Source organism: Vitis vinifera, chromosome 12 (genome assembly GCF_030704535.1).
Source record: "Vitis vinifera cultivar Pinot Noir 40024 chromosome 12, ASM3070453v1".
Classification (NCBI taxonomy): Eukaryota; Viridiplantae; Streptophyta; class Magnoliopsida; order Vitales; family Vitaceae; genus Vitis; species Vitis vinifera.
The window spans coordinates 6,518,699-6,532,435 of NC_081816.1; the positions used below are offsets into that span (position 1 = coordinate 6,518,699).

A 13,737-nucleotide genomic window follows, 5' to 3' on the forward strand; every position below is an offset into this window, starting at 1 on the left:
TTGGTTTTGTTTATGGAAAATTCGATAAACTAAAAATGGAGGGAGAAGATAGAGAGAAAATATTCAGACTACAAAAGTCTTAAAAGATCTACAAATTCTCCAAAAGACTTACAGAAGAAAAAAGAAAAAGGCCTTGAACCACCTGATCAACTTCTATTCATAGAATCAGAGACATGTGACAGCACTTTTACAAGTTGAATCAGCATGGAATTTTCTAGAAAAAAAATCTGAGAAAAATATACTAAAAAAGTGCTCAAGGCGCATTTTCATCAAATTGGAAACTGGAGACCATCTATTCCAAGTTAATTTCCATTTATCTACTAAACTAATTCGTGTGTGTTTCCCCTTTTATTTTCTTCTTGTATAGAAAGTGTATATCCAGAATAAAGATTTTTATAATAATCATACCAAAAAAAGGAAAAAAAGATACCTCTCGTAGAAGGTATCTTGCTTAGAAAGAAGGAATGAACAAGACTGGAACAAAAAGACTCCAGACTAGATTGCATCTTTGGCTCTCTGTTGGTTAGATTGGATAAATAACTGATGAAACAGAGGAATCAACACCTGCTGAGGTGATTGATTCCTGGTTGACTAAAAATTAGCACTTTCTATTCTCCATAAGCATTCTTTTCTCAGAGGTGAATCTGCAAATATGGCTTTGATGAAATCTTCCATCTGCAAATATGAATGGCTTGTAAATGTATAAACATAAAAACACACACACACACCCACAAAAGAAAATAAAAACTGCATAACAAACACAATTTTAGTGCTAACAACTAAAGAGGAATAATTCAAAAGTTAAACCTCTTAAATAACAATTGGGCTCATTAAATCCTCAAGTCAAAAAGGAAACAAAGGCAGTAGAACTCAGATAATAGCTGAATTTAAGAACAAATAATCAACTGTTGTTCCCTAAATATTTCATATTTCCAAAGTCCAAGAGATAACAGTGCTGAAAAGAGCCAGACCATACCTCTGACAATGTGAAACCACAACTAATCAGTTCTCCACTCTCCCAAGCTGTTGTAATGGATTTTAAAGGCATATCTAATAAATCTGGTGATATTTAAACATGGAAAAAAAAATGCCCTCAGATTTTAGTTGGAAGCCATAAAATTATTTTTTCTCAATTCGTAGAAAAATTAAGCACCAGGACAAAAAAGAAAAAAAAAACATACCTGCCACTTTGCGGGTTTTGCGTAGAGATGGAATGAGATCATCAAGAGGATGTCCAAAACCTTCTTGTGATGTCCCTTTTTGGTCGACAACAATCAAGGACTCCAATAAAGAAGACAGACTTTCCAGCATCAAATGGATCAACCTTTGTAGCTGGGGACATAAGATTAGGTAATTTGTAACATAAGCATTTGAAAGTTATGAAAGTTTTAAGGGGGATGCACAGCTGTACCTGTAATGTTTCTTCTGCTGCCAAATCATCTAAAAGGAGTATATCTTTTGTCATTCGAGAAAAAACTGACTCTAAAACCATGGACATGCTTCTCTTGTAAGTTGAGGGTGGCAGCACTGGTTCCCATATAATATGTACTTTCTCAAGGATGAAAACAACCTGATCAATTAACATTTAGCTCTAACCATGGGGAAAAATAAACTCCAAAACAAATTATCAAACAAAGCAAGCCCATTAAATTTAGATCAATGATACCTGATCTATACTGAACTTTGCAGACTCGAATTTTTGTATTTGGTGGGTATTCTGGAATCCATCTGCCCCATCTATTGCCTTAAAAACAAGATTTGAAACAAGTAATGAAGCAAAAGAAAGAACAAAGGGCTAGTTCATAGATGTAGATAATATGAAACTTCTAGACAAGATCATTACATTCCAGGGAGGCCGTACCTCTTTCAAGTTAAAAATAACAAGTTGAATTTGTCTCTGCAGCACTTGTTCTGCCATTAAATGGAATCTTGGAGCCATATCAAGAAACACCGCATGTTCCCTAATGGCACTTGGAAATTCTGAGCGATACTGAGAAGAAAAAGAACAATTATAAGTTAGTACCTTTATGCTAACTGGAAGGTATCAAACCATATCTTTTCAACAAGATGTCTAAGTAATTCTCAGTGTAACTGGTACATTCATGCTGACCACATTACCAAGAACAACAAACATGTCCCCATATTAGGAAATTTTTTTACATACTCTACATGATTTGAAAGTTTTTGGCAAAAGATAGATCATGTTTTTATTGAAGACAAGTGCATCCACAGTAACTGGCAGAACAGCTGAAGCTAACAAAGAATTAATTGAGTGGACATGACAAAGATTTATCAGATGCAATAGGAAACCAAATTACTGCACTGATTAAATCATTTCATGGGATGGAGTACAGGCATTTGGCAACTAGAGTATTCTAAGATTGGATTCTTTTAACTAATCATATCCTGCACTCCAATCTTATATGCTTGATTTAGATTTTGGTCTGCGCATAATGCCGATTCATCGTATCTTAGTAGGAGTAAAGGCCAACTGAAATATTCAGAGATTGAACTCTCTAAACTAATCATATCCCAGACTCCCATCTTATATCAAACTTCATTTAAATTTTTTGAAGTGGGGGTGAGAATTGTTGTCAGGTTGAGTTTTGGTTGGAGAATTTTTGAGTTGGTCAGAGGGTTTAAGAACATGAAATCCATCAATTTATCATGACCATTGGCACATACCTCAAAAGCAAGCCCCAAAATCTCCTGAGACAGATAAAGACAGTCGTTGTGAATGAGAACAGCAACCTGGTTAATGCCATTGAGCTGCCTTTCTAGCTTCAGAAGTAAAAAGAAAAGGTTACACATATAATCCTGTTGCATATACTGTCTTGAAACTTTAAATATAACATATTTAGATACCAAACAATCTTGGAAAGTTAAAGAGATATGTCACATGGCAATGATGAAGGGTGAAGAATTTGAGGTGAATTTTTCAGAACATTGATTAATAATGATTACATGAATAGTATGAGACAGAGAAATGCTGAGAACCTCACATGAAAGAGCCCAAAAAAGGAAGTTTCATAAAATAGAAGTAATTTAAGTGAAAATAACTTTAGAAAAGAAATAACTGGAGACACTGTAGGTTCATAAAGTACCCCTATAGAACTTTGAAAAGGCATAAATATTGGGTTAAGTCTCAGCATTGCACCTCAGTGAAAATACAGAATAGTGTAAATACAAATCGTATGTTTATACGGGAAGAATAAGAAAGCCTGTGATAGCAAAAAGATAGAATCAGTGCAGCCTGTGCTAGTAGGGATGTCACCACACTTCTACACAGAATTGCAAAACCCATCCCTGACTCAAACCAGGGTAGCAAGAGGTCCTAAAATCCCATGACCATATGCATAGGATGGGCTCACTCCTCCACCCAGTCCCAGCCCATATTAAGGAAAAGAAAAAATAGGAGAAATGTGGACTCTTAACCTCCCTGACTGATTCAAATGAAAGAAAAAATGGAAAATTATATATATATATATACTGGGAGAAAAGAAAAACCAAACCATATTGTAAAAATGAGAAATTATAAAAATTTTATTGGAATGTAATGGAAAAATACTGGGAAAAAAGAAAAACCAAAACACCAACACACTGTTTGATTTATTGAGAAAAGCAGAAGGAAGGATTGAAATTTTGTTATTCTCAATGAAGGATATGGAACCAAAATACAGAAGAATTTGAAAAAAAATGAGTGTCTAATGAACTCGGACTCTAAATGAAAAAGTAACTTTTGATAGGACAGGATGATCATGAAAAAGAGAGAGCCACATTACCACCACTAACAACAATAAACAACAAAAAATAAACAAATCAAATAATAATAATAATAATAATAATAATAATAATAATAATAATAATAATAATAATAATAATAATCATCATCATCATCATCCAATGGAATTAAATATCAATGTTTTTCATAGAATGATGGAGGAAAGGAAAGAAAAAGAAAGCATATTTCCCTAAAAGTGCAAACTATTGTTTAGCTAAATAATATTTCCAGCCTACAGCCCCAAAGAGTGACATTTTAAAAAGTTTAGCAGGTGAACATTTCGCTCTATGCAACCGCCTTTCATAGGCTCACCTTGACAGGAATGACAGCTTCATAAAGAAGAATAGCATCCCTAGTAGCATGGTAGAATTCCAAAGCCACCTTGACAGAAGACAAGCAAACATCCTGCCCAGTATGCCATTAATCCAAATTACAACCTTAAAGAACAATGTAAGACAATAAGCAATAAGGATTTAGCATGATGCCTTTAGATCAGACCTATACCATCTATTTCTTATTACTATAACCTTCACAATGTAAGCACTATAAAAGTGCTACTCACTATTCCTTGCTCTCTACCACTGTTGTTTTGGAAATTAAATTTGCTCAATAACATGGGAAGGGTGGAGTTATTCCAAAGAGTTTATCAAACCATGTTTATCAAAGTTTTCAAATGAATATTGCAAAGCAAGAGAGGACTTGGGGGTCACAATAATTGGGGACAAATGATTCTATATTTGCTGCAAATGATTGGGCTGCAGAGAGTGAAACCAGATCTTTACATTTTACACTAATAACTTAAGTTAATATGGATTCAAGTTGAAGGTGTGAGAACAAATCAAGAAGTTGTTTGATGCATGTGGGAGATTAGCGTAACCAATCTCACTAGTTAATGGAGGCTGGCAGGACTTAGAGATTGTTACACATATGTTAGTGGCTCACAAATTTTAACTGACCACCAATCTTTGCTAACTTCCTTTAACCCATAAATATTGTCAAATTTTTTTCTAATCTTTGCTTATTAAAAAAAGTACCTTAACCCATAAATTTTAAATCATATTAAAGTGGAAGGATATTTAAGGAAAGGGAAAGTAAAAAAAGGTTGTGCTCAGTCCCCCTAAGTTAGAAATCCCTATTTTCTTGTAATATATATGAATCAGGTCATAATAAGGTTGGTATTACAACTTGATTGGTTAGCGGTGTGTAATTCCAATGGGTTGGTCTAACCTAGAGAGTTTGCTTGTTTTTACTTTGTATTTTCTAGTATTTGTTTCCTTGTATTTTAGTTTTTCTTTGGTGGGAGGATTCCTCATCCTTCTCTTGTACTACTTTTTTTATCAATATATCCCTTTGTCATTTCCTATCAAAAAATAAAAAATAAGGTTGGTGTTCTGAGAGTAAGAATCTGAGGATATTAATTCTGCACATAATTGTAAAGGGGAAAATCAAATTGTTCTTTCCATTGGTTTACTTACCTGAAGTGTTCGATGTACCAGCGCCATTAGTTGAGAGGCTGCTTCAGACACCACACATCTCTCGGACAAAAAAAGCAAGTCAACAACATGATCAGAAGAATTCTCACCACCATACTTCAATTTAGGACTTGTCCTCGTATACTCCTGTACAAAGATGCTTTATTTAAAAGCTAACACTTCTGAACAACTACAAACATATGGGGCTCTATTGTAGTAAACTCACCTGAGGAACAGCAAAGTCACATTGTAGAAGAAAATTTCTAGCCTTTGCCAATATCTCCGTCTTCTTCCTAGATGCGAAGTGAACCTCAACATTTTCAGCAAAATTGCTTAATCTTTCATCCTTGTTATCAGATGCTGAAATGAACATCATTTCCTTCAAAACAATCTCAAATTCAGATGTACATTTTATGATCTTCTGAAAGTCAGCAAGTTTTGAAGCATCATCAGGTACAACCTGAAACAAGAATTAAGACATTTCGATTTACAGGTGTAATGAAGGGAAGTTAAATAAAAATATATAGATCTTCAGAACTACCCAATAGCTTGGCACTGGCACTAAGGATACTAATAACTTCCTAATGAAACAAGCATAGTTGGAAATGTAGGCTCTTCTGTTGTTATAAAAGGAATTCTTTTTCAAGGCAAAATTTTCATCAGATGAAAGAAAAAATTCAAAACCTTCAATGGTCATAGAAAAACCTTCACATGCAACCATTCTTCAGTTAGAGCAAGAGAACAGTTGTCATCAACACTTACAATTTAACCCAAGGACATAAGTTTTGGACAATGTTCACCACATCATTCAAACATTCGTATAGAATATGCAATAGATGGTAACTCAAATTCAAAGAGTTGGAAACCAAACCTTGGAAAGGAAGTTGGAAATAATTATCTCTGCTATCCTTGGCCATGTTAATCTTCCAAAACATCGCATCCAAGAACCATTTTGGAAGCATATGGATTTGTAGAAAAACTTAATAATCATAATAATCCTTGAATAGATAATCTCAGCATCATCCTTTTCAAGCTGCAAATAAACAAGGAAAATGCATATGACATAATTAGCAAATCCCATTATGATCCTTGTGTTAGGTGCCTCTAAGCAGATTCTTCTTTCCATGCCTATAAGCAAGCGCCAGTTTCAGAAAGACAATGTAAACTGAAGCAGGAGATGTTCAAAACAAAGTGGCAAACCGAACCAAATATTCAAGTCACATACTAACATTTTTTCTTTTGGTGGGCAAATAAAGTAAGAATATTATATAAAAAGTGCAAACACATATTAACATTTTTTAATAACATTTCTACACCTTATTATGGAAAAGATCTGAAAATCAATGTTTTCACATGTCCATATAGCCAATATCCAAAGGAAATATATATTTCTATACTAATGCCTATGAACAGTATCCATAGATGCATCGCCAATATCCTAGAGATTACCAACATATTGATGATATCACAGATATGCCTCTACCAGATCTGACATTTTGAAAATCTACATTGATAATTTACACTTACTTAAAAAATTTTCACATGCTACAAGAAAATTTTCTGAGACCAGCATTGACATGCTATAATTTGTTTAGGGAACTTGGCACATTCTTTTTCATTCACATTGAAAACCTTGCCTCTGATTCACACAATGTTCAGCTCACTAAAGAGTGCCTTAAAAAGCTCATATCACGATAAAATTTTACACCTTCAGAGAGGACAGCAAAAGAGGTTGAATTGACTAGACTAAATGTGTTATTCACTCCCTAGATGAGAATGCCCATGGAAAAACAAATAGCATAGCCTTTCAGCTAACTTTTAAGGTTACATAAAATAGTCTCATAATAACTGCCCTTTACCTACATAAGTGAGCAATTAGACTAACCTTGGATCCAAGAAGTGACCAGAAAGGGAATATAAATAAATAAATATAGCTTATGGGTGTTCTCTCACTTGGCCCATTCCATGTTGGCACAGCTTTATCTTGTCCTGTTATACCAGTTTTTGATAATTTAATATCTTCTCAGGTCACACACTTAAATTATAGTGGTTCCATGATAAAATGGTGAAATGCAGCACACACGTCAACAATTTTGATCAAGCAGGAGAGTTACCTTAGGCTCACAAGAGACTGTTTTCAAAATCATCTCAGTCATTTGATCTGAGTCTTGAATTAATTCTTCTGTAAATGAAATAGGAGATCCACAATTTACTGCAGGAGCAATGACATGCTTAACCATTAAGTCAGCCACTTTAGCAAGCCCATAATCTAGAATGCCAACCACCTGCAGAAGGCCGAGGAAAAAGTTTTTATTTGACTGCAAAGCTGCTTTTGACAAACATTTAGTGGCAATTCACTACCTCCCTGAAAAAAATTTCATAGAAAACTTAACCAGTGCTTTTCAAGTCCTATGATATTAAGGCTCCATCTGTTTGTTAATAAGGACCATGGAGAGGAGAAAAGATGCTCTAAAATGGCTTATTTGGTTGAGCAACTTTAAACATTTTCCTACACTTCTTTTGATACTTCACAACAACCAAACAGATCATAGAACTTCCCACTTTATTAAGGCAAAAGAAACACAAGGCATTGTGTAAACTCACATCCATTGCTTCCAAAATTGTGCGAAGCTCAATTTCATGAGTACCATCTACACTCAACCGAAGCTTGACCCGAACTTTATTTGGTTCCCGCTCAAAACGTACAGCATTCTCCATGAACTTCACAAGCATCCCTTGAATCTACAAACTCAAATCCAAGACCTCTAAAACCAACCAATACTCAATAAAAATCACAATAAATGAACAGCAATTCACATGAAAAATAATGAAAAAAAAAAACCCATTTGGCTGCTGAGGAAAACGAAAGGAAATGTTCGTTTGATGAAAACACTCGATTGGGTGCTTTATAGCCACTATTTGGTTCTGATGCAAAAGAAAAGAAAATTGCACAACAAATAAAGCAATTTTTATGCATTTTCCTTCCCATTTCCCTCCCTAATTCTTTGACAAACAATCAGAACCTCAAAACCAAAAAAGCATAAGACAGTTTTCCCTCTTTTTTTTTTCAATAGCCAAACACATAATATACCACTTCAAATTCAAATTTTTGCTTTTCTTTGTCCATTTTCTGACTAACCAAACATATGGCATTATCTGACCTCCTCGAAGCATTCTGCCCATTCCTTCCTCAACAATCCATATACCACCGGCTCTCTCTCCTCGGCTACTGTTCCAACCGCCTTTTTTAAATCCCTAACTGCCTCCGCCGCCGATATCAACCGTCCATTCTTAAGATCCTCCTGCACACTCTTCAACCTCTCACTCAATTCCACAATTACCTTAACCAAGTCTAGCAATTCCCTCTTCGCCTTCAACTCCTTCATTGTCTTCTCTATCTCCGACACCGCGACTCGGATCTCGGCATCGATCGGGTGGTCGGAGATGAGAGCGAGGAGGTTGGAAACGGAGTCAGAGATTTGTTCGCACCTGGATGCGGATTCTGAACACCGAGAAAAGAGTTCGGAGAAGTCCGCATGGTGAGAGAGGAGATAGGCTTGAACTTTAGACTTGATCTGAAGAGACTGGAACTGGAGGCGGTCGATGAGGAGGCGGAGATCGGGTGCGGATAGCGGCGACGACTCATCGAGGTCGTGGGAGGATAGGAGATCTCGGACGTTGATTGAGTTGAAGAGCACGTCCATTATCGAAACCGTGACCGCAGAAGATTGAGGGAGAAGTGTATCGGCGGGAGCCAATGTGCGCCGGAGTGGAGGCTTGGGTGAAAAGAGATGAGCCGCTAGCCCCGTTAAGGAACTTTGGGCTTTGCGAACTCTGGTGGGTTTGGGCTTGGGGCTTTACCAAACTGGGCTGGGTTTGGGCTTAGAGATTTTATATTTTACATGATCAGGATTCAGGGCGGCCTGGTTTACGGGTTATTTATTTATTTATTTAATATTACCTATTACAGCAATTAAAAAAAAACAAATAAAATATGCCACTTAAAAATATAATTCCAGAAATAAAGAACTTTATGCCATAAAAACAAGGATTAATTGATTAAAAGTGATGGAAACTTTCCAAATTTGTAAAACTAATATTTCCTATTTTTTGAAGAGTAACCAATTTTTGAAAGAAATACCCTTCAATATTTTTTTTGTTTACATGTGTATTTTAAAAGAAATGTTACTTTTGTAATAAAAAAAAATGAGGACATTTTTGTCAAAAATTGATATTTTTTAAGTTGAAAAAAGGTGAAGAGTTAATTTTCCAAAGTGGGGAAAATTTCATCCATTTTTAATCGGTTATTCCTAAAAACAAACATACTATATTTTGTGCAAATCAAATATTTTAATTTTTTATTAAAAGTAACTTGCTTTCAAATTTTAGATTTTCTTTTTTTGTTAACTTATTGTTATTACTTATTTCTTTAACTTTTTATTAATAAAAAATGTTGAAGTAACCTTTTGGTTTTTTTTAATACTTAATAAAAATAAAATATTTAAAAAAATAACTTAATACTATTAAACACTATTTAATTTTAATTTCAATTTAGAGTTAAGTGAAAAAAAAAAACCCAAAACCTTAATTTATTACAATAGATTTACATGTGACATTTAACCCGTAGTTAGAAGCTAATTAAGAATTTTAATGTGTAGGCCTCCCTTGCTACAATTTTCTATTTTTGTGTTAAGTGGAAAGTTAAGGTTAAAATCATAATTTTTAAAAGTGAATATTGGTATGTTAAAATTTTATTAAATATAAAATAATTTATTGTATAAATAAAAGTAGAAATATTCTAAATTTTAACTTATTAAACTCTTTTTTTAAGTCAAAATCTTTAAGCAAAATCTATTGAGTTAAAAACTAGTTTTTACTTAAAAATTTTTATTTAATTAAAAAAATAAATATATATTTTATTTACATTCAAAAGTTAACACTTTACTCCTCAAATTTATTAAAGAATAATACTTTTCTTCTTCGAACTTATTAAAAAGTCGATGAATCGGTTGTTAAGTGAAGAAACAAAGTTGAAATGTAATTGAAAACATTATTATTTGAACTTGGAGTTGTCATCAACACGCAAAAATCATAATCATATAAAACAATGAAAATGAAAAACACAAAAGATAAGAATTGCGTCATCAATACCATCACTACTTGATATACGGCAAAAACAATGAAAAAAAAATCATAATCTTTGAATTTAATTAATTTATTTTGAATATTTTTTTTAGTGGCAAATCTACTTCAACAACTAAATTCAAAGCTGGAAAGAGTCAAAAGTCTACTGGTGGGAACTTTTGTCTTGGGTTCAAATGGTGGTTGATCAAAGATGGAGAATATTGACTTTGAAACCTTCAAAATCCAACCTCGATCAACACGCTCCCCTATCAAGTCAACTACCAGCTGCCTATCCAATTTCATTGCCGAAAAATTATTGCGGTTGCCAGACTGGAAATGAAAGATCGGAATCTGTTGAAAAACCTGTTTGTTTCCTGGGAAAAACTGGGAACTACTTCAACTTGTGAGATGTTATGAAATGCTCAAGGAAAACAAAAAGACGAACTTCCCCAGCAGAAATAGGATTGGAAAATGAAGTTTCTGGATCAAAAGATTCCAAACACAGATTTTGATTTAATTCCCGAGTGGGAAAAAAAAAGCCTTAATCATTGAAATGCCTATATTACATAGATTACAAAAAGGGGGTAATCATGTACATAAAAGAAAACGAAAATGAAAAAAGTGAAACAGAACGAAAGATGGAAAGAAAGAAGAGAATTTTCTCTTTTTGCTGAGAAAATTAAGCTAAACCCACTATTTTATCATCCCCTAATTTTCATTTGCTCCAAACACCCCAAAACCTCTCTCCAATGAAGCTCACAAGCCCCCGCACAGACCCCTTCTCCAACCCCATCTCTCCTTCACCACCACCCACTTCACCACAACTACCCACCTCACCACCACCACCACCACTGCAACTCGCTTCCACCGATTCCAACTCACCCGACTCGCCTTCTTTCCCAAAACCGCTGTCATCATTCAACTCTTGGGCAGCTCTGTTTTTTATTTTGCTGTCGGACCTCTTCGTCTTCGCACCCTTGGTCTTCTTCTTCTTCTCCTGAAACAGCCCATCTTCATAAGCATCGATGATCTCGTGTATGAGCTGACGGTTAGGGGAAGTGTCCCAACGGGCCCAGTAGCTCATATAGCACCTGAAACAGTCGCAGTTGAAAATAGGTTGGTGGTCGACACCGCCCCCTCCGGCAGAGACGCTGGTCTTCTGGGTGGGTTTGCGGTTGGGGGAGGCAGCGGAGCAAGAGATGAGGTAGGCCAAGACTTGCTTGTCTTCAGGGGAGAGAGCTGCGGTGAGGGTGAGGATGGTGGCAGGAAGCAAGGCCAGGTGGTCGGAGATTGGGGGCGGCGGTGATGGGTGGACTTTGCCTTTTCTGTAGAGCTTCTTCATGGTAGGGTTTGGCCGATCGATTCCTGAAGGTTTGGTTTTGAACTTTTGATTGAGAGCAGAGCTTGGAAGTTTGATGTTTCAAGTCTGCCTATTCTATTCTCCTCTCTCTCCTTTTTCAAATTTTTATACAGCTTAAAGATGTTACTTCAATCGCCTCTTGGAGCGTGTTAGACACTCACTCGGTCAAGATTTTTTTTTTTTAAATTATTATATTTTAAATCTTTCCAAAATGCACCCTCAAATTATTATTTTTTAAAAAGAAGAAATAATTTATTAGAAGGATAATTATATTTGTAAATCTAATCTTTTTCATTTCCAAGGTTGAAAGGTAATTTATTTTTGACATAAACACCCTTTAATATATTGATTATTTATGTGTTTAAAAAATATATTATTTTTACAAAAAAAAAATGAGAGCATTTTTGTTCAAAATAGATATTTTTTACTATTAGAAAAAGTTGAGAATTAAATTTACAAAATGGGAATATTCATCCCTTTTGATCAAATAACCCCCAAAAAAAATGGGATGCTTTCGACATAAAAAGGAATTTTTAAAAAAATCTAAAAAATTAAATATAAAAATATAACTGTTTCATTGGATTGCTATCTCCCATGTTTCTATAACAAATAAAAATGATAAAACGAAGTGTTTAGTAAAATTTCAAATGAATGGACTACATATATTTAGTCAAAACCTTTAAAAAAATAAATAATATTAACCTTTAGGTCAGTTCGTTTAACATGATAGCATATATATTTCTTAAGATATCAAATTTCATAATATCGAAAATACGTATCTTAGAACATTATTTTCAATATTATATGATGTATTTAAATATTGTATTCGACATACACCATATTTTATCGTATATGTAATAAGATGTGTTGTGTTATATTTATATTTAGTATGTATAATGAATAAAAAATAAAATACATATTAAGTATATAAAAATAATTTTTATATATTAAATAGTACATATATTAGTATTATTTTATAAATAATTTTTGGATCTTATAATATAGTTAGTGATTTTTTTTAAAAAAAATAGCGGTTGGGGTTGGAAAGTGGATGCCACCGTCTTCAGACGAGAGTGTGCTTGATTGGACCGGAAATGAAGATGTTGAAGCCTGGAATCTTAGAAAAGACCCAGTCCAGCTTCTACTTTACGGTGTAGATTCGTCCTGCCGAATTTTCGAAATTGTGTTTTTAATTTCTTGCAACAAAATATTACTTTAAAAATAATGAATAATTTGATATTCTAAAATAATATTAATTCATATGTTCCTTATAATTTTTGTTTGTTTATCAAGAAACCAAGGGGAAAAGGAAAGAAAATTTGAGTTACATTCTAAGCTTTCATTTCTTTTATCTAAATAGCTATAATTATGGGTAGGAAAGACAAAAGTTTAGATGATGATGTTTGATTTTTCCTAGAAAGGGTTTGTACTCTTGTTCTATTTTGCTTTGTTTTCTCAACTGCCAAACAGAAAAAGAAGTCTCACCAATACCGCAGAAGTAGAACTGAACATTAATTAATTATAACTACGTATGGGTGTGGTTCATTATGGATCATCTGTACTTGGAAATTTGTGTTGGGTGACTTGGGTCCATATGAATGAAAACAAATTGGGAGGATGGTGTGGATGGTTTTGATGTTTCATACTACCATGTGAAACAATTGGTTTGGCCTTGCCTAGGTTTCCAATATTTTTTTTATAAAAAAAATTGTTTATTTCTATGAATATGGTTTTCACTTTCCTATATTATACTGTCCTTTTTAAAACAATGATTAGAAAAACAAGTAAAAATAACACAAAAAAAAAAAAAAAAAATTTTCAAAACAAATGATTTAGCAAAAATGTTTATGGAAACAGTTCCCAAATAAACTATTATTTTTAATTTTATCGAAAAATGATTGTTTTTACAAAGAATCCTTATGTCTGGTTGAAATGTAATAATAATAATGATCCACATAAAAGAGTTGTATAATCAATACCGTCATATTTATATGTATCAT

The 13,737-nt window shown here is 33.8% G+C and overlaps 2 protein-coding genes across 2 annotated transcripts; both read right to left on the reverse strand.

The window, feature by feature from the left end:
- Positions 1–293: 293 nt before the first annotated feature.
- On the reverse strand, positions 294–9,099 carry LOC100265420 (centromere/kinetochore protein zw10 homolog). Its single transcript, XM_010658949.3, has 14 exons — positions 8,415–9,099; positions 7,858–7,995; positions 7,368–7,538; positions 6,125–6,286; positions 5,480–5,713; positions 5,257–5,400; positions 4,094–4,186; positions 2,686–2,781; positions 1,862–1,990; positions 1,667–1,744; positions 1,412–1,570; positions 1,182–1,332; positions 977–1,059; positions 294–675 (listed from the first exon to the last, which is right to left on the reverse strand). The coding sequence occupies exons 1-14, from the start codon at positions 8,955–8,957 to the stop codon at positions 592–594; spliced, it is 2,265 nt and encodes a 754-aa protein (XP_010657251.1). The 5' UTR covers positions 8,958–9,099; the 3' UTR covers positions 294–591.
- A 1,784-nt stretch (positions 9,100–10,883) lies between these two features.
- On the reverse strand, positions 10,884–11,832 carry LOC100241366 (uncharacterized). Its single transcript, XM_002271781.5, has one exon. The coding sequence runs from the start codon at positions 11,717–11,719 to the stop codon at positions 11,093–11,095; it is 627 nt and encodes a 208-aa protein (XP_002271817.1). The 5' UTR covers positions 11,720–11,832; the 3' UTR covers positions 10,884–11,092.
- Between the last annotated feature and the right edge of the window lie 1,905 nt (positions 11,833–13,737).